The 27180-nt window shown below is 40.2% G+C and overlaps 1 protein-coding gene across 17 annotated transcripts; it reads left to right on the top strand.

Moving 5' to 3' along the window:
- The first annotated feature begins 226 nt into the window (after positions 1 to 226).
- Positions 227 to 25442, top strand: dcun1d5 (DCN1, defective in cullin neddylation 1, domain containing 5 (S. cerevisiae)). Of its 17 annotated transcripts, none has more exons than XM_078222009.1 (11): positions 227 to 380; positions 1810 to 1868; positions 4211 to 4253; positions 9267 to 9384; positions 10616 to 10704; positions 18748 to 18818; positions 22503 to 22594; positions 22802 to 22910; positions 23013 to 23117; positions 23245 to 23347; positions 23433 to 25442. In XM_078222009.1, exons 4-11 carry the CDS (start codon positions 9314 to 9316, stop codon positions 23486 to 23488), a joined length of 696 nt encoding a protein of 231 aa, XP_078078135.1. In that variant the 5' UTR covers positions 227 to 380; positions 1810 to 1868; positions 4211 to 4253; positions 9267 to 9313; the 3' UTR covers positions 23489 to 25442. The 17 variants fall into 17 exon arrangements, with proteins under 17 accessions (XP_078078135.1, XP_078078142.1, XP_078078148.1 ...); XM_078222016.1 differs by having other exon boundaries at positions 240 to 380; positions 9271 to 9384; XM_078222022.1 differs by having other exon boundaries at positions 240 to 380; positions 10625 to 10704.
- Positions 25443 to 27180: the final 1738 nt, after the last annotated feature.

Raw genomic sequence — 27180 nt, 5'->3', positions numbered from 1 at the left:
CTTTATTTGGAGCCTTTATTTGTTTGTAAAACAACAACTTTTGCTAAAATGCATTCCGTTCTGTAGATTATGAGATAATTTATTCAGTTACAAGTCTTACAGTGCTAGATCCGCCGCAGTTTATTCCCAACACTGTTCACCCTTTCCCCGCTTCCCCCCCTCCCCCACCCCACCACTCAGTGCGTGGTATCTCGCGGTGGGTGAGCCGACCCCCGGGGTGCCATTTGGCCCCCGGAAGTAGTTGGTCGAGCCGGTTCCGGAGTTGGAGCTGCTGAGGCGGCGGCGGAGGAGACGGCGTGGGGCTGAGGGAGGAGCTGGGGGGCGGCGATCCAGGACCGCGGGACTGGAGTCGCTTCGTACTCAGCAGCCCGGGAGCTGGGGTGTGTGTGTGTGCAGGAGTGGAAGGTGCGGCGGCGGCGGCAGCAGCAACAGCGCTTTCATTGCTCGGTGCCGGGTGTCCGCAGCTCCTCATAAATCTCGAGCCGTGAACGGGGTGGGTGAGGAGGCTGGGATTTCCACCGCCCGGGAACCCCAGGGTCCCTCCCGGCGCGTATCCCCCCCGCCCTCAGGGCCGCACCATTGATGCGTCTATCCCCAGATTGTGTCTCCCCGCCGCCCCGGTTACTGCACCCCCCCCCCCCCCCGGGAGAGGTTGTCTGCGAGTGTCCGGGGGTGGCGGGGAGGGTGTACATCGCCCTCTCCAGGAGCTGGTTCCTGAGGGAGGCGGAGGAGGATCAGCTGGCGCCGGGGGTGGTGGTGGTGGAGGAGGAGAAGAGGGTGGTGGTGGTGGTGTTGAGGCCGTTTCTTTGTCAGGAGCTGAGGGACAGTCCCACCCCCCCAGCACTGACCCGGGTGTCTGATCAGATGTTGGTGAGAGTCGGCGGGTTGTTAACTCCACAGCGAAACCCAGCGCCGGGTGATTCGGGCATTTGGTAAAAGTGAAAATCGATTTTTTAAAAAAATTATCTCCTCCCTCAAATCCTTAAATTAAACATCCTGGCGGCGACTCGGGGCGGAATCTCAGTAACTTTGGGGATTTTATTTATTTTTTACTTGGATCTGAATCCCAATCTCTGCACCCTCTTCTCTCCCACCCCTGCCCAGGGTGGTTAGCATTGATTTGCTATTTATTCGCATTTCCCTTTTTAAACGATCTGGATCTTGGCCGCAGTCTGGATATTGGGGTGGAGTATTTGAAGGGGACGGACGGAGCCTCCCTCCCTCTCCGCCGCCTGCAGCTCCTCCTGGTCCCGGGGAGGTTCGGTGGCTGCAAACTGCGTAGTGTGTCACCGTCAGCCCAACTGCGGGGAGAGTTCATCGCCAGATTTCACTCCGTCTTTCTTTAATGTTTCAAGAAGATGCCCCATGTTTTTGTGAGGGAATTCGTTTCGAGTTGAAAACTCTTTTTTTATTTTTTTTGGTCGCATAGGCCCAGGTATAAATGTCTGGCCTAGAGGTTGGGAATCAAATTTGTGAAAAGGTTAAACAGAAAATGTAGCCAAATTGCCCAGAACCCTTTTCGTAGACTTTTTTTGAATCATTGTGGCCTCCTTCTGCACTGTAGGGATTCCATGATTCTGTGTTGTTTTGATTAACCTCCTCGCCTATATTTTGTCACATACTGGGGTTGTTTTCCGATGAAGTAATTTACAGCATTAAAAAACGAAGCCGTTCTTGTGAAGTTTCTGTAAACGTTTCTCGTAGTGTGAAAAACAAATGCCCGATGCAGCCCAGAGTTGTTGCCTCTTCTAGATGAAGGATATTTCAGCAGAAATGTTGTCATTGTGTTTTAATACTTATATTTTCTAGTTGGAGACTAGCTCATACTGGCAGACTTTCATCAGATATCTCGGACATTCAATCGACTGGTGAGTGTTAGGCTGCCCATTTAAATAGTTTTGTTCCTCTTTTAACCTAAATAGGTCAACGATTGTATAACGTTCTCGGTGTTTTTTTTCCAAGAGATCTTTTTAAATCGGTTGGGGCTAAAATGGGATATGATATACTTTCCAGTCTTTGATTGCACAGCATGTAGTTCTGTTTTGTTCTAGCATCCAAACTTATTTTCTTTAGGATTGAGGGAGAGGGGGAGGGAGTTGGGAGATTTCCTCAATGTGAATAATAACAGAATTCTCTGGCCAGTGAGTTGCAGTTAGCAAATAACTATAGCCTTAAAAAGTCATCTCAAGCTCCTGTTTGATTAGATTTTTGATGTATCCGATATTTTGAGAACACTGTAAATGCATCACTTCATATGTTGTTGTCCATAAAGACCTGGAAGGTCCAAGCTTAATTCCCTGGCTTCTACTGAATCAGTTAATTTCAGAAAATTTTAAATTCAGTTTAACTGTACTACAAACAATTAGGGGTGCATGATTAGCTTGAAATCCCACTTTTGAATCATCTCACTCTTGATGATGAAACCCTCATCCATATCTTTGTTACTTCTAGATGTGACTATTCCAACAAACTCCTACCAGCTTCCTATGTCCTCTTCTGTAACCCAACTCATCCAAAATCCTGCTGCCTGTGTCCCTACTTGCACAAATTCTTGTTCTCCTATTACCCCTGTGGTTCCTGACCCTCATTGACTCCTGGTCAAACAACACCTTGTTTTTTAAAATTCCCATCCTCATTTTCAAATCCCTCCATGGCCTCCACTCATTTCCTTTTGCACTACAACTTTCTGAGATATGAGTTTAACTAATTCTGGTCTCATGAGTGTCTTGATTTCAATTGCTTTATTATTGGTGGCCATTTCTTCAGCTGTCTAGGTTTCTAGCTCTGGAACTACTTCCTTGCATTTCCCTCTTTCTCTATCTCTCTCTCTCCTTTGAGATGCCTTTAAACATACCTCTTAGTGACCAAGCTCTTGCCCATCTGCCCTAATATTGTCCTGTGTGGCTTTGTGTCGAATTTTGCTTTATAATGCTCCTGTGAAGCACCTGGAAGTGTTTTATTATATCAAAGGCACTATATAATTAAAAGTTTTGCTGAGGACAGGATCAGGCTCATTGGAAAGATTGATGTCCAGTTACGTTACCTTGAAAACTGTCATAAAATAGAATCACAGAATAGTTGCAGCACAAACTTCAGCCTGTGTTGCCCCTCTTGGCAAGAGCTATTTAACTGATTTCACTCTCCTGAATTTCCCCACCTCTAGCCCTGCAATTGTTTTTCCCTTCAGTTGCTTATCCACTTCCTTTTTGTCAGTCATGACTGAATTTACTTCCACCATCCTTTTCTGGCAGTGCATTTCAGACCTTAACTGCTCACTGCAAAGAAAAATGATTCTTCTTGTGTTGCCTTTGGTTCTTTTGCCAATCACTGTCCTCTGGTTCTCAACTCTGCTGCCAATGAGAACAGTTTGTCTCTATTTAATTCATTAGTGAAGAGTAATGAAATGTAATCTTTAATACAAATATTTGCAAGTTGTTATGCATTTCTATATATGTTATCTAGACATTTTCTAGTGTTCCAATCAATGTCAAAAGATTAAAAATTGCAAACTTTCTGATTTCAATTTTCTGCCTTTTTAAATAGTTCTAATACATTCATATTTTACACAGGCAGCCCTCATTTCATTTGAAGTGACTATATACAGCAATAACGTTTTGCCAGGGAAGCACAGTAAGAGTGATGGGAATGCTCAACTGATGGATCTAGCGATAAATTGGGACGATTTTTTTCATCCTCCTACAAGTTGATTTGAACAGTTAATACTCCTTCCATTATCAATTCTCCCTCAGTGTACATAGAATCACAGTGCAGAAGGAGGCCATTCAGCCATTGAGTCTGCGCTAGCCATAATCCCACTCAGGCCCTATCCACATAACCCCATGCATTTACCCTAGCTAGTTCCCCTGACACTAAGGGGCAATTTAGCATGGCCAATCCACCTAACCTGCACATATTTGGACTGTGGGAGGAAGCCCATGCAGACATGGGGAGAATGTGCAAACTCCACACAGACAGTGACCCAAGCCGGGAATTGAACCCAGGTCTCTGGCGCTGTGAGGTAGCAGTGCTCATCACTGTGCCGCCCAGGTGCCGGCATGTGGCCACTCGGGGATTTTCACAGTAACTTCATTGCAGTGTTAATGTAAGCCTACTTGTGGCACTAAATTAAAAAAATATGTATATGTGTGTAATTATAATGCCATTGGGAAGTGTTTATTATCACTAGTTTTTCCTGTTGTCTTTGCCTTAGAATTTGACAGAAGATCTGAATGGCCACGGTGATCAAAATATAGGTAAGTGCAGTAAAAACATTCCAGCTGTCAGAAGAGGAGGGACAAGAGGGGAAGCTAAAGTGGTAGTTTGCAGGACATACGATAATTATAGGGTCAGATAGCATTCTTTGTAAACAAGGTCAAATCTGCTACCTACCTGATGCCAGTGTGAGCGGCATCTTAAATCTGCTTGAAAGGATATTGGAGGGGGTGGATCCAATCATATGATCCCTGCTGGAGCTAACAACATAAGGAAGTGTAGGCAAAAGGCACTGTTTGGAGAGCACAAGAAAATTAGTGTCTTTTTAAAATTAGTAAATGGATTGGGAGTGAGGATAGGTGAATGAATGGAGAGAGCTCACGTGGTAAGATAGCTGATAATTCTATGATAACAAAGAGAAGAGTTAACAGAAGCTGGGCTGTGGCACCACAGATAAAGGTAAAAATCTAAAATTATTAAACCAGGAGAGCAAGGTAAGTAAGAAATATCAATAAAACATTACAGGAGAATGATAGATTGGGGTCTGTGGCCTAAATTAAGCGTTTTAACAAATTGCAGGTGAAAATTCAGTTTAATAATGGCTACCATGTCATACCCTCTGAGGCAGGGTTGCGTGACGCAGGACTAGCCTTTTAGCACGACAGGAAAGATGGGGAAAGTGGCAGAGTGGTTGGGAGTAACCTTAGTGACTGAGGATGAAATCACTTCTATGATGAGAGGATATAATAAGTGGTAAGAAAGCAGGAGAGACTTTCTGGGTAGAACTGAGAAATAGGAAAGGGCTTGAGACTGAAGCAAGAGTAGCGTACAGGATATCTAGTAGTTGCGAATGATAGCTTCTCTAAATGATTAGATAAGCACATGGCAACGGCAAAGTGGTTTTGATTGGGGACTTTAACTTTCATATCAATTAGGCTAAGTAGATCTCTGAAAAGTAGTGAGTTTCTTATGTCTGGAATAGCAGGATGTCCAAGAGCCAACAAGGGGACCTGCCCTGTTAGATTTCTGAATGAGTAATTACCCAGATTCTATTAACAATCTAATGATGCATGGACATTCATCAAATAGCATTCATAGTGTGATCAAATTTAACATGGTTAAAGGGAGAAACAAGAAGCAATTATTAAGATTCTATTTTTAAGTAAGCTGATTTCAGGCAGATGAGACAGATTTCCCACTGGATAAACTGGGTAAGTCTGTTTTCATAGAATCCCCACAATGCAGAAGGAGGCCAATCAGCCCATCAAGTCTGCACTGATTCTCCGAAAGGGCAACTTACCCAGGCCCAACCCCCATCCGTCCTATCCCTGTAACCCCGCGCATTTCTTGAAGCTAATCCACCCAATGCTGGACATCTCTGTCAGTTTAGCATAGCCAATCCACCTAACCTGCACATCTTTTGACTGGGAGGAAACCTGAGCACCCGGAGGAAATCCACACAAACGTGGGGAAAATGTGCAAACTCCACACACGGCCAAAATTGAACTGGGTCCCTGGTGCTGTGAGACAGCATTATTAGCCACCGTGCCAAACATTTGTTAATGGGCAAAACAATAGAAGGTGTGTATTGGAGGTATCAAAACAGAATTTGTGATGCAGAACCTGTTTATATTCCTAATGGGCAAGAGCTACGCTTTCCAAAAAATGGACAACTAAAGGGAAGAAACAACATAAAATGCATACAGAAACTCGGGGGGGGGGGGGGGGGGGGGGGGGGGAATCGAGCATCCTGGCAAATGGAAATGATGGAACAACAGGGGGTGACAAAGCAGAAGTGGTCCTGGGCCCCTTCAGTTCGTAATGATTATATTGTCACTGAAACTAAGCAATGCTGGTGATTCTTTGGCTATGATTAGATAAATAAGAATGGAACCAATTGAGAGTAATCCCACCCAGCTGAATGACGGTGGAGAGGTGTTGGCAGGGGATGGTGTGACAACCATGTGAAAAGCAGCAGACAAGTTGAGAAGGATAAGGAGGGAAAGTTTACCTTTGTCACAGTCACACAGGATGTCATTTGTGACTTCATAAGAGCTGTTTCAGTACTGTGGCAGGAGCGGAAACCTGATTGGAGGGATTCAAACTTAGAGTTCCACGAATGATGGGAACAGATTAGAGAGGTGACAACACATTCAAGGACTTGAGGGAAGTTGGAAATGACACTGTAGTTTGCAAGGCCAATGGGTCACGGGTTGATTGTTTTGAGGAGGAGGTGATGACAGCAGATTTAAAGGAGAGTACGTCGACACCTAAAGTGAGAGAATCATTTACAATATCGGCTAACATGGCCAAGAGAAGTTGGCTGATCAGTTTAGTGGGAATACGATCAAGGCAATAGGAGGTAAGTCTCAAGGACAAGATGAGTTGGAGAGGGCCTGGCAGAGGTAGAAGAGAAAGGTGCAAGTTCAGGGCTAGGGTGGGGTGAGTTTTAAAGGAAGCTTGAGCAGGTTGGTTAGTGGAAGGGAGGGATGTGGCAGAGGTAGCTGAACAGAATGTCTCAATCTTCGGACAAAGAAGTCCGTGAGTTCCATTATTGGAGGTGAGTGTGGTGGGAAGAGGAGTTGCAGTTTGTCAGAGGAAAAAAATAAACTAGGGATTATTTTTGTATTCCAGAATTATCCTAGAACAGTGAACAGTTTCAGCAGACAAGAGCTGGACCCGACTGATGTTCAAGTGGTCCAGCCAGATCTGACAGTGAATGGCTAAATCAGTTCATAGAATCCCTACAGTGCAGAAGGAGGCCATTTGGCCCATCAGGTCTGCACTGACCACAATCCCACCCAGGCCCTATTCCCATAACCCAAATATTTAGGCTGCTCACCTCCTGACATTGGGGTCAATTTAGCATGGCCAATCATCCTAACCCACACATCTTTGGACTGTGGGAGGAAACTGGCGCACCCAGAGAAAACCCACGCAGACACGAGGAGAATGTGCAACCTCCACACAGGAATTGAACCCGGGTCCCTGGTGCTGTGAGGTAGCAATGCTAACTACTGTGCCACCATGCCACCCATGATGTCCATCGTGTCTTTTCAAGTCTGTGTCCCTTGGACATAAGGAAGCTGAGATGAGGGCAGTATTGGCAAATAGCCTCTGTGGAGCAAGTAAAGTTTTATTGGAGACTAGGACATCAAAGGTGGAGATCAGGATGCAGTTGAGAAAATCAGTAGCTGCGGAAAAGTGGTTGACAGAGGGCTGAAGGCTGGATAGTTGGGATTTTGAGAGTGCAGTTATAAGTGAATTACAGGATAATTTTTTCCCAAGGATGAGACAGAAGCAGGATAAGATTGGGATGTGTGTGGTGAATGGTACAAGGAAGTGATCAGTGATAGTCTTGTACAGATAAAATGGGACTAGCAAGACTACATGCAATGGCAAGGTCAAGGAAGTGGCTGTGAAAATGGGTTGGCGAGTTTACTCTGGGATTGACTTGGGGAAGCTTGGAAGACAATGCCATAGCTTCCTGGTTCCCCAGCATCGGAACTGGGGGCTACCTCAAAGATGTACTGGAGAATCCCTCTTTGAAGTTTCTATGTAAGGGTTTACCAAGCAATTGTCCAAAAGTTTCCTCTAACCAATGCACTATGCTGGGAGCCATCTGACAAAGTGTTGTAAATCACTAATTTTGGGTGGTTCTGCCAGTTTTGCAGTCAGTTATTCTGAAAGAATTAGAAGGATAAAAACACTTCTCACTTCAGAGTAACTATTTTAAAGACTGAGTCCTGCAAGGGACATCCCCCACATCCCGATCCACCCCGCCTGATCCAGGCCAACCACCCCGCCTGATCCAGGCCAACCACCCCAGGTGCCCCCCATAGTATTCCCCCCACTTGACCAAGACCAACCAAAGCCCCTTGACCCAGCCCAGCCCCATGTCTCTGCCCACACACCCCTGATGTTTGACAACACCCATGCCCAAACCCTCACATCATAGTCAATTACCATAGAAGCTTACCTTCTCTCTTTCAATGGGACCTTCCAACTGACTTGCTAATGCTGTAAAAAGGGGGCACGTTCTTCATCCACTCCTTTTATACTTCACTACTAAAGTCATGGCCATGCTTCACTTTTCCAGTCTCACTCAGCCTGAGTCAGGATGGTCACTTTCCATTTTAAGCGAAGGTAATTTACTATGGAGTGACATGAAGTTGTTACGGGCCAATGAACTTGAGGAAAAGAAGGGCATGGTGAGTTGAGATAGAGGTTGAGATTTACCAAGGGTGGTGAGAAATTTGCAGAAAATAAATGGGCAAAACTGAAGCAAATGTGGCATCACCCACTTTGGACCCAAAAAAGGATAGAACAGGATACTTTTTAACAGATAACATGCTGGAAACAGCCCAAATGGGGTGGGATCCAGTGACATGGTCATTAAAATATCATGAGCAAGTATGAAATAATAAAACAGGCTAATGTAATACTGTCATTTATATCTAGAGGAATAGAGCACAAGGGGTAAAAGGCATGCTTCAGCTATGCAAAGCTCTGGTTAGGCCATATCTAGAGTACTGAGTAGCTCTGGGCATTGCGCAAAAACAAGGGTAAATTGATGTTGGAGGAAACACCACGTAGGTTGACCAGAATGATACTTGGATTTCAATGTTTAGCATTATAAGGAGAGAATACTCGAGCTAAAATAAAGGATTGGTTTGATCAAAGTTTCTATGAGCTAAATTTATTGGTTGGGGAGTCTAGGACTGTACCCCCAGTCTTAAATTAAGAGCCACATCTTTCAAGAGTGAAATTAGGAAATACTCTACACACTGGGGGATAAAAGTTTGAAACACTTCTTCCACAAATCTCAATTGATGTTAGATCAATAGTTAATTTCAAATCTAAGGTTGTTTAACAAAAATCTATCAGTGGCGCTAAGAGATATGGGAACCAAGTTGGGTATCTTGAGTTCAGTCATGATCATCTTGAAGGCTCAAGAAGCTAAATGGCCAACTTCTGTTCCTATGTTCCTCAATAGTTTATGGAGTAAGAGGCTGTGTTAAGTTTGTAACTGACTAAGCTGTAAACTGTTGCAGATAGCTCCTCTCAGTGCACCTGTTCTGTCTTTTGGTGTGCCCACAAGATGCCTGTTAAGAAAAAGAGAAAATCTTCAGGGTCAGAAGACGCCAGCATGAAAAAATGTCGAATAAGCAGGTGGGTACCTTTTGGATTAAGACTTTTTGTTTGGTTGGATTTCTGCACTAATATTTTCCAATATTTTGTTTACTCAAATGGGTTTAAAATTTAGACTTTTCATTGCATTATTATAGATTGAATGCCTCTACAGATATGTGTCTTATTTAAGGTTTTTAAAACTGTGACAACTTGCATTTATGTAGTGACTTTAATGCAATTAAAGACCCAAGACTAAATTCAAAGACATTTCAGTTTGTAATAGATCCCTATCCACCACAATAAACGTTCACTCCCTCCACCACTGATGCACATTGGCAGCAGTGTGCACCGTTTACAAGATGCACTGCAGGATCTCATCAAGGCTCCTTTGGCAGCATCTTCCAAACCTGTCACCTCTATCACCTAGAAGGACAAGGGCAGCAGATGCATAGGAAAACCAACACCTGCAAGTTCCCCTTCATATCACACACCATCCTGACTTGAAACTATATCGATATTCTTTCACTGTCACTTGGTCAAAATCCTAGAACTCCCTAACAGCACTGTGGGTGTTCCTACAACACATGGACTCCAGCGGTTTATGAAGGCAGCACACCACCACCACCTTGAGAGCGATTAGGGATGAGCAATAAAAGCAGGCCTAGCCAGCGCCCACATCCCATGAACGGATATGAAAAAAAAGTATGGAGAATTTTCAATCTCTCCATTTGATGTGTTCAATATAAGCATGTTGTAAGCCTAGGAAGAAGTTGGTTGTTTTGAGTGTAAAAATGCTGACATTGGTAATTTGAGGTCGAACAATGTTTTCGGTTGATTACTTTGTAAAAAAATATTTGAGTACATTGTTAGCACTTTCTTGTTCTCATTGGGAAGCTCAAACTAATTCACATAATAGGCTGGCATGGAATTGTGCTGTATTTTGGTTGGGCAAATTTTTTTTATAAGGGTTGTCTATATCTGAAAGTGCCTAATGTATATTTAACTATGTATGCAAAAAATGTATCTGAGCTTGAGAAACAACTTGATCACGCTGCTGCTGGCAAATTTTAGTTTTAATCTTTCTGATATTAATTCTTCTCCTTTTAATTATGTAAGAATGAGATGTTTTGAATAGCAAGTGTTTGGAAAAACAATTACCATCGTGCTAAAAGCTGCAGAATTTTATTACCAGAATGCTTGGAAGGCAAGGACTAAAGTTAAGCTTATGTTTTATTGAAAATGGTTCCCTGATCGGTTTTTGTCTTTTAAGTTTCTGTAGAGTACAGACGGCATCTAGATTAATAAATGATGACAGTTTTTCAAGCAAAAAGTGCCTAGCTTGGTTTTATGAATATGCAGGTAAGAACTTATGATAAGGTCTTAAATATGTAATTATGCAATATATTTTGAAAACATTTTTAATATATGGGCAGGCAGCAGTTTAAACAGCAGTCCTTTATCCCCACAGGATTTGCTTATGAATCAAAGAAAACATATTGTTCTAAAGTCTGTTGAAGCAATGGGAAATGAATAAATTGTATTAGTGCAATGCAGCATTTCTGCCAAAGGTCTGCTGCATTTCATATCATTGCAGACCTTGATAAGAAAAGCACATTTATTCTTTGTAACCTGAACATTTTTACTCTCTCAAGTTTTTATCCTGTATTTCCACAAAAAATTAAGCCCCCGCCCCTCCTATCTCCCCACTAAGCTCAGGAACCAACCAGAACATCATTATTGAAGTGCATGAATGCTAAGTGGCTTTTAGCCAAAAGAAACAAGTTGCCCTAACAATGTAAAAGAAAATGAACAAATTATGCATATGTTTCCCATATGTAAAGGATTTGAGAACTTTGTAAATTACTCTATTCTGTTCTATTCCATGATATGGTTATTTATAGCTTATCATATGTGACAGGTTTTAGACAAAACCACATTACACTTTCCTTAAGAAAATATTGAACATGGCACCACAAATTCTATCTTTATTTAACACTTCAGTGAATACTCAAAAGATGTCTAACGGCATTCTGGAGATAATACATGTTTTATGTTTTAACTTAGTTTGAGAGTATTTTCCCGTCCCTGGACTATGTATGGGCAGCAACCAAGGGTGAGCAAGCAACCTGATACCAGGTTTCTACTGGCGGCATTCTAAACAAATGTTAGGAAATGTGCTGGTGCATTCTGCAAATGGCTCTTCCTCAGATAAATTCTTCCTCTCCCTTTTGGGAAATAGACTTCTGTACAATACCTCTATTCTAATATGTTGAAAATCCCAACTTTGGGTAGGTGGGAGGATGGTGGTTAGCAATTTACCAACTCCAAATACAGTTATAAGTTAATGCTGTAGCATTGACTGTTTAGATTGACTAATTGATATATGTACATATGACATTCCATTGAAGTGCAACTGTGTCTTGTCCCACCTGTTGCTAACTTCTGTGTTAACATGATAAATTAGCTAGATTGGCATTGGACTCAGAATATATTGCCAATCTAACATGGGAGCTTGAAATTATTTCTTGTATTTTACCTCCTTTTGCAGCACATTCTCTTCAGAATTTATTCTCAAAGTTGAGACGTTCATGTTTCTTGTACTAAGTGTCAACATTAAGCATTTCAAATCGAATACAACTTCAAAAAATTGACATTTCAATCCTCATTTCCTCCTTTGCCTTATAAATCAGCTATTTGTGTCTGTTGTTGACTTAATGCAGCATTGTGAAATTGAATGATCCGGATTCCTATCTCTGCTACTTTGTTGAGATGTGTTAATTTCAGCTGGACCTTTTCCTAGTTGTTAATACATTGGGTTTGGCAGGTGAGAGGGGAAATGTATTCCTATATTTGATGTTAAATGCCTTTCTGTAAAAAGGGCAACCTTGGTACATTGGCTACGTGAGCGCATTTTTATTTCCATCGCATTTAGATTATTTGTCAAATTATTTGAGTTTCTTTTGTACGAACATTTAAGATTAGATTTTCTGTATGAAAAGCGTGTTAATCGTTCTGCTTTCCTCTATTTTGTTTATAACAAATAGAAATGACAGTACTTCAGTATTTCAATTTTATTCTGTTGGCTGGGTTGTCTATCGGAATTCATTAGCCTTCCCAGCAGAAACCTGGACTTGTCTTTTGAAATGCTTCCTTCCTGCCTCAACTGGTTCAGCTTAAGGAATAAAAAAAAGGTCCATTAATACAGCCCAGGAAAGCTGAATACTACTAGAAATTGGTAATAGTAAGTAGCAAACTTGTATAGTGTGATTCCATGACATGACCATTTCTGGATACTGAATGAATCGTAGATTTTTGTTTTTATCAATTCAAGGGATGTGGGCTCTGCTGGCTATGCCGGCATTCATTGCCCATCCCCATTTGCCCTTGGGAAGGTGACGGTGAGCTGCCTTCTTGAATCGCTGCAGTCCAATGCAAATCACTGGCATTAGAACCAAAACACTTGCTCTTATAATCATCTCCTGAGCTTTGAAATCAGGAACTAAAATTAGTGAAAGATCTAATTGAATATTTTATAAAAGTGTGCATCATGTGCTGTGCAGCTTCTGTTGAAAATTATATTTGAATTAATTGCTTGGTTAGTATTTGTTTCTTTTTGTCATTATAGTGATTTTTTGATTTTAATTTCTTATGAAACTTTCAATTCTCCACTGGGTAAAAGATAAATATTACTAAGCATTATATCAGGGCTCTTTAAATCATTGCTCATCATCATTTTTGTTTTCATGAAGGTAGCGCTGTCAGCTAATTAAGGCCATGGTTGGCACAGTTCTGGGCTGTTATTTTTTGTCTGATGGTAGTTAGTGGGATGGGTGCTTAATCTCTGATCTTGGGCAGCCAACACTTAACCACCTAATAAAGTAATGGAGTAAACTCCATATCAAAAACAGAAAATTGCTGGAAATGCTCAGCAGGTTGGGCAGCATCTGTGGAAGGAGGAATGGATTTAACATTTCAGATTGACCATCCCTCAAACCCCAAGTAAAATCCATGGTGGACTGTTTACTTTGCTAAACAGTCTGTGGTTTGGTTGCTAGTCAAGTAATTAATGCCCCCCTATTTATGCTTACAAGCTTTTTGTCTGAAAGGCCTTAATGAGCAGCAGCAAACCTTTCAAGCAATGTATCACTGTCTTTCTGGGAGTAGAAAGCAGGGTAGCACTTTTGGAAGGTTGATGTAAACAACGTGAATTAAGAGAATGGGCCACGTTTGAATGTTTTAGGATGAAAGGTTAGTTATTTGAGTTGGATTGGAAAGGGGAATCAAGAGTGTAGATGGTGTCTCATAGAAGAAGTGGGCTTGATGAGGGGTGGAGACATTTAAATGGATTTGAATGAATAGAAATATGTTTTCAGCTCAGATTTATTGCGTGATGCATCATATGTAAGCTCAGGGTGATCTGAACCTTTGAATGGAGTCCCCACCTGGCTGAACTTGTTTTTATGGTTAACAACTTCACTGTCAGTTGCACACACCTCTTCCAAATAAAAGGTGTTGCTATGGGTGCACAAATGGGTCCGACCTATGCCTGCTTCATTGTGAGATATGTGGTGTATTCTTTGTTCCATTCCTACTTGTGTTTACCTCACCTCTATTTCCATAACATAGATAACTGTATCAGTGACATTTCCTACTCTTGGTCTGAGCTGGAAAATTGCATCAATTTTGTTTCCAGTTTTTCCCCTCTTACACCCTCACAAAGTCCATCCTAACTGCTTGCCTTCTCTTCCTTTCCATTCCTTGACTTACATCTCCATTTCTTGGGATAGGCCATCAACCAATAATCACTCTAAGCTCATGGACTGCAACAGCTAACTTGACTACACCTCCTCACATCCTGTTTCCTTTAGGGACTCCATTCTATTTTCCCAGTTCAGGTTTCTAGGTGTCTGGATCACCAACAACCTGTCCTGGTCCCTCCACACCTATAGTTAAGAGAGCCCACCAACGCCTCTACTTTCCCAGGAGGCTAAGGAAGCTCAGCATTTCTGTTACAACTCTCCAACTTTTACAGATGCACCATAGAAAGCATCCATTCTGGTTGTATCACAACTTGGTATGGCTCCTGCTCTGATCAAGACCACAAGACACTGCAAATGGTTGTGAACGTAGCCCAGTCCATCATGCAAACCAGCCTCCCATCCATTGACTCTGTCTACACTTCCCGCTGCCTCGGAAAGGCAGCTAGCATAATCAAGGGCCCCACGCATCCCGGACATATTCCCTTCCGCCTTCATCCGCCAGGAAAAAGTCTGAGGTCACGTACCAACCAAATCAAGAATAGCTTCATCCTTGCTGCCATCAGACCTTTGAATGGAACTATCTCATATTAAGCTGATCTTTCTCTACACCATAGCTATGACTGTAACACTATAATCGGCATCCTCTCCTTTCCCTCTCTTGTGTGCTCTATGAATGGTATGCTTTATCTGTATAGTGTGCAAGAAAGAATACTTTTCACTGTATACCAATACATGTGACAAATCAAATAAAAATTCTTAATCTCTACCTCAACTATTCTGATGAAGCAGCCTTTCATACCAGCGCTTCCAACATGTTTAGGGGATGGCACAGTGCCACAATAGTTAGCACTGCTGCCTCAGCGCCAGGGACCTGAGTTCGATTCCCGGTTTGGATCACTGTCTGTGCAGAGTCTGCACATTCTCCTTGTGTCTGTGTTGGTTTCCTCCGGGAGCTCCAGTTTCTTCCCACAGTCCGAAACATGTGCTGGTTAGGTACATTGGCCGTGCTAACCTTTTACACCAGCCAAGGATTCTTCCCAATGTGGTTGACAGGCCTGGATCTGTCCATTCTCTTCCACACATTTATGCTTTCGACCATTCCCCCACCTCACTTTAAGGTTCTGCTTTTCCTCACCTTCCACTCCACGATCTCAATATTCAATGGGTCATTCTCTGTCATTTCCGTCATCTCCAATGTGATGCCAGCACCACATACATCTTCCCCTTCCTCCCAGAATTCCAAATGAACCATTCCTTCTGTGATAACCTGGTCAACTCATTAGTCAGCCCCCACACCTCTTTCATGCAGCACTATTCCCCGCAAGCACAGACGAAGCATCACCCTATTATCTCCTCCCGTTTCAACTTCTGAGACCCCAATGATTCCTTCCGAGTGAAATCGCAATTTACTTTCAATTTAGTATGCTGCATTTACTGCACTAGATGTGGTCTCTACACTGGTGAGACAAAATTCAACATCGGTTTGAAGGGCCAAAGGGCCTGATCCTGCACTGCACTTTTTTTTGTTCTTTGTTCAGACGGCATGACCGCTTTGTTGGACACCTCTGTTCAGGGTAATGCAAGCATTACCCTAGCTTCCTGCTGCCTGTCATTTTAATTTTCCATTTGTTCCACTCTGCCCTTTCTGTCCTTGGCCTGCTACAGTGCTCCAATGATGTCAACGCAAGCTCAAGGGACTGCATCTCATCTTTCAACTATACAGCCTCTGGACTTGACGTTGAGTTCAACAATTTTAGATCATAATTTCTGCCTCTATTTTTAATGTTTGTTTTCTTTTCTCTCTCATTCCTTTACCTTTTGGACAGCAGTTATCCTGCTATTCACTCCTTGGTAAACATCTTTTTGTTTCTTTACTTGTCCCATTATCACTCCCTTTGGCCTTGCATATCTTTGATTTGATTTATTATTGTCACATGTATTAACATACAGTGAAAAGTATTGTTTCTTGCGCGCTATACAGACAAAACATACCATTCATAGAGAAGGAAACGAGAGAGTGCAGAATGTAGTGTTACAGTCATAGCTAGGGTGTAGAGAAACATCAGCTTAATGCAAGGTAAGTCCATTCAAAAGTCTGACAGAAGCAGGGAAGAAGCTGTTCTTGAGTTGGTTGGTACGTGACCTCCGACTTTTGTATCTTTTTCCTGAAGGAGGAAGGTGGAAGAGAGAATGTCCGGGGTGCGTGGGGGTCATTAATTATGCTGGCTGCTTTGCCGAGGCAGTGGAAAGTGTAGACAGACTCAATAGGTGGGAGGCTGGTTTGCGTGATGGATTGGGCTACGTTCACGACCTTTTGTAGTTTCTTGCAGTCTTGGGCAGAGCAGGAGCCATACCAAGCTGTGGTACAACCTGAAAGAATGCTTTCTATGGTGCACCTGTAAAGGTTGGTGAGAGTCATAGCTAACATGCCAAATTTCCTTAGTCTTCTGAGAAAGTAGAGGTGTTGGTGGACTTTCTTAACTATAGTGTCGGCATGGGGGGACCAGGACAAGTTGTTGGTGATCTGGGCACCTAAAAACTTGAAGCTCTCGACCCATTCTACTTCGTTCCCATTGATGTAGACAGGGGCATGTTCTCCTTTACGCTTCCTGAAGTCGATGACAATCTCCTTCATTTTGTTGACATTGAGGGAGAGATTATTATTGCCATACCAGTTCACCAGATTCTCTATCTCATTCCTGTACTCTGTATCATCCCTATTTTCATCTGATCTCACCTACCTTCTACCCTATCTCTGACCTTACCTCTTGTTTTTTTCCCTTCTCCCAGTCATTCCAACCCACCGTCTTTCACTTGCTCTAAACCTGTTAGATTCCTAATTTTTCCTTGTTCTAATGAAAGATGAATGACCTGAAAGAGTAATTCTGTTTCTGTCTTCACAGATGCTAGCTGATCTGTTGAATATTTGCAACAATTCTTGATTTTGTTGCAGATTTCCAGCATCTATTGTATTTTGCTTTTGTCTGTATGAGTTTATTGCACTGATTGCTACAATTCTGTGACCTCACGGCGATTTGAGAAGGGAATAAAATAGATCATATGCTCTTGAACAACTTGTTTCCACTAGTCCCCTCAGGGATAGATTGGGAATAACGTTTCTGTCCGAACCCGTCGTTGTATATGCTAATTTGGAATGGGCAGACCGAGAACTTATCCAATCGAAAAGATAGGTCTGGTTTGAGGCAATTGGTGTATTTTTAAATTTGTTTTAAAATGTCTAGAATAAGCTACATTGTTGCAGTATTAAATTGTCTCAAATCTGCTTTAGCAGTACAATCTCACAAGGTAACTGAAGCCCATAGGAATTGGTTATTTTGTACACATTGTGAAAACTAAGTTAATGCCATGTGGAACCTCCTGGAACCTCGAGCTTTGTAAAGATTGACAGAGTGTAAACTATATGCCACAAATGTTGTTTCACAAGGAGTCTTAGGAATTTTAGTTTTCAATGTGAGTTTTATTTTTTCGGTCTGGGTTTTCTTCAAGCGATCTTGTGTAATTTTTGCTGGCAACAGGCTAGAACGTTCTAGTTCATTATCCAATTTCAAGAAAATTCCATGTTTTATCCATTTTTATTTATTCATTTGCAGGATGTGGGCATCATTGAATAGGCCGCTGGTATTTATTGGATAACCCTAATTTCCCTTGAGAAGATGGTGGTGAACTGCCTTCTTGAACCCCACTGCAGTCCCATATGGTGTAGGTACACCCACAGTGCTGTTAGGGAGGGAGTTCCAGGATTTTGACCCCGCGACAGTGAAGGAAAGGCAATTTTGTTCTATGTCAGGATGGTGTGTGGCTTGGAGGGGAACTTGTAGGTGGGGGTGTTCCCATGCATCTGCTGCACCTGCCCTTAGAGGTGGTAGAAACTGCAAGTTTGGAAGGTGCTCTCATAGGAGCCATAGTGAATTGCTGCAGTAACCTTGTCAATGGCGCACACTGCTGTCATCATGCATTGGTGGTGAAGGGAGTCAATGTTTAAGGTAATGAATGGGCTGAATGGTGTTGAGATTCTAGAATTTTAATGGGGCTGCACTCATCCAGGCAAGTGGAGAGTATTCCACCACACTCCTAACTTGTGACTTGTGGATGATGGACAGGCTTTGGGATGCGAAGAGGTGCATTACCCTCCGCAGGATTCCCAGCCTCTGACCTGTTCTTGTAGTAACAGTATTTAGACTGACGTAAAGCTCGTTTCAAGAAACATTGAAAACTTGAGTAGATTGACATTTGTAAATCAGGAAAAGGCAGAGGGTAACTCAAACCTGTCGGATTAGTTTAGTTTGGCTAAAATGTTTGTCAATTTCTTCAAAATGTTGATCTATTGAAGTTTTTGCGCTTGTTACTTCTGAAACTGCTACATTTAGGTCAGGTTAATTAATTGCTGCACTGAGCTGGCTTCCCTTTCTGAGAGAGTCACATGCACACTTGATGCTGATTTGATTTTTATCCATATGCATCAGTTGCTTCTTTACAGGATTCTAGTAATCACATTGGAAGAAGAATGAAACCTGCCCTGTATGCGGGTTAAAAGATTAGTTGAACTTCATGCATGACTACCAATCATTTTAGAAGTGAGATTTGGATAGAATACACAATTTATTCCCATTCTCTCTTCAAGGAACAGATGAAGTTGTTGGCCCTGAGGGAATGGAAAAATTTTGTGAAGATATAGGCGTGGAGCCTGAAAATGTAAGTTTAAATTCCTTTTTGGAAGTCAACAATTACTGAAATGACAGTTAATTAAAATAATTGCTAAATAAAGTTACTTGTACGAAATGTAGGTTCTAGTTATAGTACGTGATTTTCCTTTTAATTACAGTAAAGGAGTTTTCCTTTTTAGTTTGGGAGTCAGTAGTTAGATTTTTAATTTCGTGTTGAGCCTTTTGTGATGCTTGTAGATGTGCTGCCATTTTTTTAGATGAATTTCTATCTTTATAAATTGCATTTCACTTACCTAGTACTACGCAAGTCCAAATATCTTGCCCTAAAAAGGTAAAAGCTAATAGTGTTCTGAAAACGTAAAGATTTTCTTAACTTTTGCAAAAGAAATAGACCAGAAGAGTGTGGCATGTTGCTGGCTACCCTGACTGTTGCCTTAATCCAAAAATGTTAAACAAAATATGTTGGTATGCGTTTATCTACTGGCTATTTGTCAAAGAAAAGCTGTTTGAGGATTTATCCAAGCCATGCATTCATAAATTTTGTGGACCCATGTTGTAAGAAAATAATGTCCTAGAAAATGCATTTCATGTACTATAGCCTACTTTATTTTTATTTTGTAATTTCCCTAAGATGCATTATTATGCAGACATGCATCTTATCAGATTGCCTGGATGAATAGCTGAAATGAGCATGTTACAGCACATAATTTTAGTTCAATATCGGCAATTCTGATAAGCATCCTATTCCTCAAAATTTCAAGACATCTCTAATTCTCGCTTTTGTAACGAACTGCTGCTGCTCGTAGCTGCTCCGACCAAGGGATCTGCTGTCAGGAAGCATCATGCTAGTCTGTCTGTTGACCCCTCTTTTTACTGCCCCCCACTCTGCCCTGTAGGTTTTCAGCTCTTATCAAATTGCCAAAATTCTGGCCTTTTTCTTTCCCAATGTCACATTTATCAGTTATTTTTACTTTTGCAATTTTGAGCACTTCATTTGACTTGTGGTCTGTCTAAGAAATTTTCAGCCTATGTCTTGACATCCACATTTACTTATTGTCCAGGTTTCTGAGGCTTGAATTAAGTGCACAGCACACAGGAATAGTATTTTATACACTTTTTGGAAACATTTGGAGAAAAATGTTTTGAACAGCACCTCAAAAAATTGTTAAAACAAGTTAATTTGCTATATTCTGCTGATTTTTTCTTGTCTTTCCTTGTCCAATAATTTAACATATGAACATCATTTGCAATTAGCAGCCACATCTTCAGATGCTGAGGCCCAATGTTCTACAATTTCCTCCCCAAACCCCTGTACTTAAGATGTTGCTTAAAATCTAACTCTGACCCAAACCTTTGGTTACCTGTCCTAATATTGCTTAATGTGGCTTCATGTAAAAACTCCCTTCTGAAACGCATTGGTATGTTTTGCTACATTAAAGGCATTGTATAAATGCCAGTTGTTATCGTGACATGATAGATACACACAGTAACACTAACAATTCATCTTTTTGTGTGCACATAATGTGACCCTGTAGCCATTGGCATGTAATGGAGAACACAGTAAGAAGTCCAACAACACCAGGTTAAAGTCCAACAGGTTTATTTGGTAGCAAAAGCCACTAGCTTTCGGAACAGGCTGTTCCTTCGTCAGGTGGGTGGGAGTTCAGATCACAAACAGGGCACAAAGACACAAACTCAATTTACATGAATAATGATTGGAATGCGAGTCTTCACAGCTAATCAAGTCTTAAAGACTTGAAGACTTGATTAGCTGTAAAGACTCACTCACCTGACAAAGGAACAGCCTGTTCCGAAAGCTTAGTGGCTTTTGCTACCAAATAAACCTGTTGGACTTTAACCTGGTGTTGTTAGACTTCTTACTGTGTTTACCCCAGTCCAACGCTGGCATCTCCACATCATGTAATGGAGAGCCAGATCACCATCTTCTAACCTGAATTCAAGATTTACATTCTGTGCTATTTCCTTGTATTTACTTTTGATCACTTTTCATTGCTGCAGCTTAATGTAATCTATACTTACACTGGTTAATTGTTATTAAAGTTTCAGGCAGGTGTTGAAATGGCTTGGCCCTGAATTCTGTGCTATTACTTTTATCATATTTACTTTTTGATCACTTTCTTTTCTGTGCTGCTTAATATAAAATATACTTATAACCTTATCTATTATTAAAGTTTTAGGCAGCTGTCTGCATGGTTTATCATCTCCCACTAAATTATGTTTACCGCAATGTCTTAATACAATACTGGTGCTTGAACTTGCAGGAAACATGCAATCCTTTAGATGGTGCTCTAATTTTTGATTTTGTAGAGCATCCTTATCAGTATTGTTGATCATGGTGATGCTAAAAAACATACTTGCTCGAGGAAATAGAAGTCCTTTGCAGTTACTGTATCAACAATCAAACTTTTATTCCACAATCGCAATGTATGCAATGACTCATTCAAATGCTTTAGAGACTTGCAGTAAGGCAGTTTGTGCCTATTTTAATAGCAAACATGCCAACTATATAGGTTTTAAAATAAAATCTGATGGCACAAAAATCCATGAACTGGTTTAATTTGGCAATGAATGTAGTACACTAAGCGTAATTATCTACTTTTGTGAACTAGATTATTAGCAGTACTAGTTCAGTCGTGGATCAGATATTGTAAATCTCTTTGACCTGGTACCATCTCTGGTGTCAAGAGGACTCCACAGACTTGGCTCAGCTCAAGCATCGCAGCAGCTTCAGGCTGCCTATGATGCTCAGTGACATTTTCACTCTTCCATCCCAGTCGGGAGTGTGAAATTACATTTTTCAGCAACGTTTGAGCACTGATTTTTCTGATTAGGATCCAGGACCAAAGATACGGCCAGGCAGCTTGGGAAGCTATTGAGTTAACTGTTTCTGGTAGTTTATAGCCAAGGCACAATTTTGTGGAATGAGATATTCATGTTATCATCTTGAATGAACAAGATTTGGAATACAGGGACTGAAAGATGGGGAAATGTTAAGGAAGAAACACCTACAGTCCAAGAATTTCATTTTTATAAATACCACTGCTTCACGGACCAGCTCCACAACATTGGCTACTTGTCTGAATTTGGCTAACATATTCCCCACAATAGTATCTCCCTCTGTTAAAAAAGAAAGAACTTGCATATGAGCACTTTTCATAACCTCAGGATGTCCAAAATACTTTACAGTCATTAAAGTACTTTTTTCGGTGTAATCACAGTTGTAACAGAGGGAAATGCAACAGCCAACTTGCGCAGATAATTACCAAATAATTTGTTTTCTGATATTTTCTAAGCATAATTTAAAACTGCATATGGAGAGATTTTAATGTATGTAGCTGAAGGTTGGGTGGAGACATATAATTTAGCAATTTCCTTTTTCTCTTGGCTTTGACCTATTTGTGGTTTTAAAAAAAAACAGTGTAAAGTAAACTAATTTAGATTCTGTCATACTGGCTTGCTGTGACCTGAATTTGCAAGTGTCAATTTATAAGCTTTATACAAATATAGACCAAACCTAAATGTAGTTTTATTCATGGAAACATTAATTTAAGAATCAAGTCTAGTTACTTTATACTGAAGCGGTAGAACTTTGAGGGGGAGAGAAAAAACTCTGGATCTGATTGTGATGGCTGCTGAAAATTGTTGCTAAAACCTCTGTTCAAAAATTATCCTAACCTTTTTTGGTCTGCAGATTATCATGTTAGTATTAGCGTGGAAGCTAGAGGCTCAGAACATGGGATTTTTCACTAAAGAAGAATGGCTAAAAGGAATGACCTCATTACAGTAAGAAATCTGTGATTGTGCCTGTTCTAGAATAAATTGAATGAGTAACAGTCCATTCCTGTGTTCAACTGTGATGCCCTACATACATTTTCCCTAACTATAAGCTTGAGCTTGTTCTTAATACCATTAAGCCTGTATGTTAGCTTCCAGGTTATCTTTTGCATCTGTTCTTAGAAAATTTCTAATTCTGTATCTCTTTTAACCTAGATGTGACTGCACAGAAAGGTTGCAGAGCAAATTTGACTATTTGCGCTCACAACTGAATGATCTGTCAGCTTTCAAACAAATTTACAGATATGCCTTCGATTTTGCTAGGGTAAGACGCACACAAATATTCTTCCCTTGCGTGGATCTTTGGACTGTTCCTTAATATTTTTGAAAGATGTCATAAATTCAAAACATCTGTTTTCACTTTTAGGATAAAGACCAACGTAGCCTTGATATTGATACTGCTAAGTCTATGTTAGCTCTGCTCCTGGGAAGAACGTGGGCTCTGTTCTCTGCATTTTACCAATTTTTGGAGGTAAATTGTTATTTCTTTAAAAACTCAAATCACGGCAAAAAAATCCCAACTACTTGAAATGTAATAATTAAATAACTGAGGTTTACTAAGTAAATGTTTTTCATAATAGCATATGAATTCTTTGCAGCAATCAAAATACAGAGTTATGAATAAGGATCAGTGGTTCAATGTATTGGAGTTCAGCAGAACTGTACTTGCAGACCTAAGCAACTATGATGAAGATGGTGCATGTAAGTTTCTTTCCCGTAAATAGGATTTTGCATTTATTCTAATATAGCCACAACAAAATTGTAATTTAACTTGTTTTCTCTTTAGGGCCAGTGCTTCTTGATGAATTTGTTGAGTGGCAGAAGGCAAGGCAGTCATCATAACAAGTTGGAGTGAAAGAGAACTAAAGGGAGAGCAATAATGTTTTGCTACCCGACCAAACTACACCTTTAATTATGAAGTGTAAAGTATTTGTCAGAAGCCATCTTTTATGCTAGCTACAGACTTTTCAGTGTTACAAGTGGGGAGAAGGTTTTCAAGTTGCATCTGTATTAAGCATTTTATTATGTATTCATTGACTACGGCACCTAATGTTGGGATTTTGTCCAGTCTTGAGTCTTAATGCTTTTGGCGATATCTGTTTATAACTTCATAAAGTACTTTGATGAAGCACATTAAAAAAATTATAGATTTTCATTAGAAACAGAAATCGTCATCAGTTTCATGGGTGACTGTAGGTAAAAGGCCTTGAAGTGTATGGATGCGTTTTTCAATTGTTAGAAAGTGTATGCTATTGTATCAGACACTTGTTGCTCTGGTACCATACCAAAAACTTACTGAACCTCGTCATGTTATTGTAACTATGTAGCACCTTTTCTGTGATATAGTATATCAATAGGTACTGGTGCTAGTCTAGACCTGTATGCTCAGGGTTTATGGTAATAACAGTAGCACCACTACAAGGCCCATGTAATAGAGCATTACAAGTGGTACAAATGTATGTTCAAAATTGTTCAGTTAATGTTGCCGAGGTATCCACAGAATGATTTGCCTGTTTCCAAAAGCTTTTATTTGTTTTATTTTACACCCATTAAGAACAAAGTGAGATATAGTCGTACACACCTGATTCAGGTGGAGAAAATGTATAATCAGAATTGCATATGGGACAACTAATCAGCACTGGATTAGCAAGTATGTGGTTTTGACTATTAATTTTTAGTCAACACAGGTAAGTAACCACATCACTGAGTAATTGGTCTACTGTACTAACAGTACAGTATTAGATTATTTTGTGGTATTATCTTTATATATTTGACTCTCTAGAGTATAAAGTTGTAAATTAGCCTGAACTAAGCACTCTTATGCTATAGATTAATTGAAGCTTTTGTAAGGAGGTGATACTGTGGGACCTTGAATAAACAAAATTCTTTTATGTTCTTTAGTGTCTAAAAGACAAATTGAAATTTTGTCAATGGATCTCGTGTAAAGAAAGTTGTGACCTAAATACCCAGAATTTAACATTGAAGCATGAGTGTAGTGGTTCTTTATTTTCCTTTGCTTCGGTTTTCAACAGATTCTTCCAAATTCCCCCAAAATAATCTCCTCTAGGGGTGGTACCTGGGGATGTCTAATGACTGGAACAGTATGACTGGTCTAGAAACACTAAAAGCTACTGATTTACTGTTATCTTGGAAATAAAATGTAGAGTAGTGTTTTGGGATGTACTTTTCACAGACCTGTACATCCTAGTGCCAGTTAATATTCAGAAGTAGTGCATTTTTTTGTTTTTTCACAATTCAACATTTCAAAATTGACTCGTATAGTCTTATGGATTTTTAAAAATTTGATGTTTCTCCAACTTAGCAATGCATTGCTTGACTGTGAATACCAATTGATTAACACAGTAACCACTATGCTGGTAAATGTGTATACTGGTATTGTCCACCTTGCACCAGATATGCTGTCATGCCTATTGCTGGAGGGAGGATTATCTCTTACTGTTTACATCAGCACCATCATATACAAATCTGTTTAATTTAAATGAGACTAAAGTTCTTACAGAATAGTAAAATGGGCTACTTAAAAAGTGTGCTTTTTAAGCTGCTAAATTATTTATCTTGCCTATTTCTCTGAAATGATGTACTCATCCTAGGGACTGTCCCAGTAATAAAGTGACAGTGAAGGAAGTTCACTGAAGTTCAGTTCCTAGAAAACAATGGATCATCAAGCAAACAATGTTTACTTTTAAACCCACAAAGCTAATGGGGTAATTATTCAAAGGTATTAAAAACCTGATGCCAGTACTTCAATAAATTTGTTTGGCTACTTTTTCTTTAAGGAGAAGAATGCAATGAATTAAAGTTTATTCCCTTCCCCTCTTTATTGAAAGTCATTTAAAAATATTTTTAGAAGTGGATATCCTAATGTTGCCATATATTTCTAGTTCTTTGAAAATGTTTTCAATTTCACCGGGAAGTGACTGCACCAATATCAGCTTGAGTGTCATAAAGCTGTCCGTTCATAATTAGCTATCAAGCTGATAAGATATCATTGCTGCCAATATTCTTGCAGTAATGAATTCTTGCTTCAATGCCAATTACTTGAGCCCAAAGTCAGAAAAAAACTTTGAGCAACTCCATATGGAACCTCTTCATTGTCAAATGAAAAGATTCCTTTTGAGAGAGCGACCACAGTTGTTAGACCTTGCACTGGAAAATGTACATTAGTGAGGCATTTATATATTTATAAATACACTGGTCGGCTTTTATTGTGCAAATTACTTAACTTTGCCCATCCAGTTTTTTTTGAAAAGGTAAACCAACATCTATAATTGCATGGGGTCCAACTATTGCCAATCCTTGAAAAGCTGAGCACAAGTTTTAACAATACAGTTTGATGCTTTGTGTTTAAGATTTAATGTTCACACTTTGCTTTGATAGTAATTTGATAATCATTACTCAAAACTTCCCTTTTTCTTAATTGGGGTAAAACTCCCTTACTATATTTAAATTTGTCCACGAGCTTCAAGATTCTCTGACATCAACTTTCAGCTTAGTTAAATTAAGTATTTTAATTAGTGGATAACTGGGTTAGCTTCAGAAATGAGCAAGGCAGGAACCATATAAGTATTTGGACGAACATGATTCCCTTTAAAGTTTGCCATCTTTAAGTTCACATAGTTGCCTTTTAAAAGCTCAAATCTCCTAATGACAAATGCCAGGTTCTGGTTGTCTGCATAAGTGACTAAACTTGGAAAAAGTTATTCATTGTTTGTGAAGTACTTTGGGATGTCCTAGAAACTTAATATGGTGTGTCTGAATGTAAGTTTATTTTTTTCTTTTCTTTCGCAATTCCGATATAGTCAAAGCTGTAAGACGTTTCCTAAACTGGAGGAACCAATGGTTTAAGCTTAAATCCAGATTTTCTAAAGCATGCCTCATTTGTGTTTAAAGACTTAATAGAAGGGCAAAATGTCTGCAGGGAAATGTTTCTTCCATCTTGTACATAAATAATGTGCTCATCTTTGAGAGTCTTACAGTGCAGTATTTGAAAGGAAAACAGAAATAGACTGACAAAACTTAATAGCTGTTTTTAAGTTAAATGTACTTGATAGCATTTTTAAAGGGGAGTACTGTGGTAAAACCTCTGAATATTTTTGTGTACTTTAATTCTGAAATGTGCTGCTGAATATATAATCGCAACTTTTAGTTTGTCATTTTTCCAAATTTTGATATGTATTGGTAATCTCTCAGTTCTCCCTTGATCTGATGCAAAAGAATATTGTGATGTTGCAAGGAGGGGGTTACTGTGCATACAAGTTGTATTTAAAGGCGTCCCGGTATTGTTCACAACAATTGATCCCCAGTACCAGTTTATGGCTTTTGAAAATACTATTTTAGCTTGCTACAACTTTGCATCGTTGGAAGGATCCTACAAAAGGAGTACAACTTTCTTTAATTTGACTGTTTCTACTGAAAGTGGTATCCACTCAATGTTTCCTTTGGATCTTGGATTAGAATTATGTTTGTTTGTGCTTTGCCTAATTGCAAACCTATTTAAATTGAATGATAAACTT

This window comes from Mustelus asterias, chromosome 10 (genome assembly GCF_964213995.1).
Source record: "Mustelus asterias chromosome 10, sMusAst1.hap1.1, whole genome shotgun sequence".
NCBI classification, from domain to species: Eukaryota; Metazoa; Chordata; class Chondrichthyes; order Carcharhiniformes; family Triakidae; genus Mustelus; species Mustelus asterias.
The sequence above is the reverse complement of the archived record's forward strand: the minus strand, read 5'-3'. Positions and strand labels throughout refer to the sequence as shown.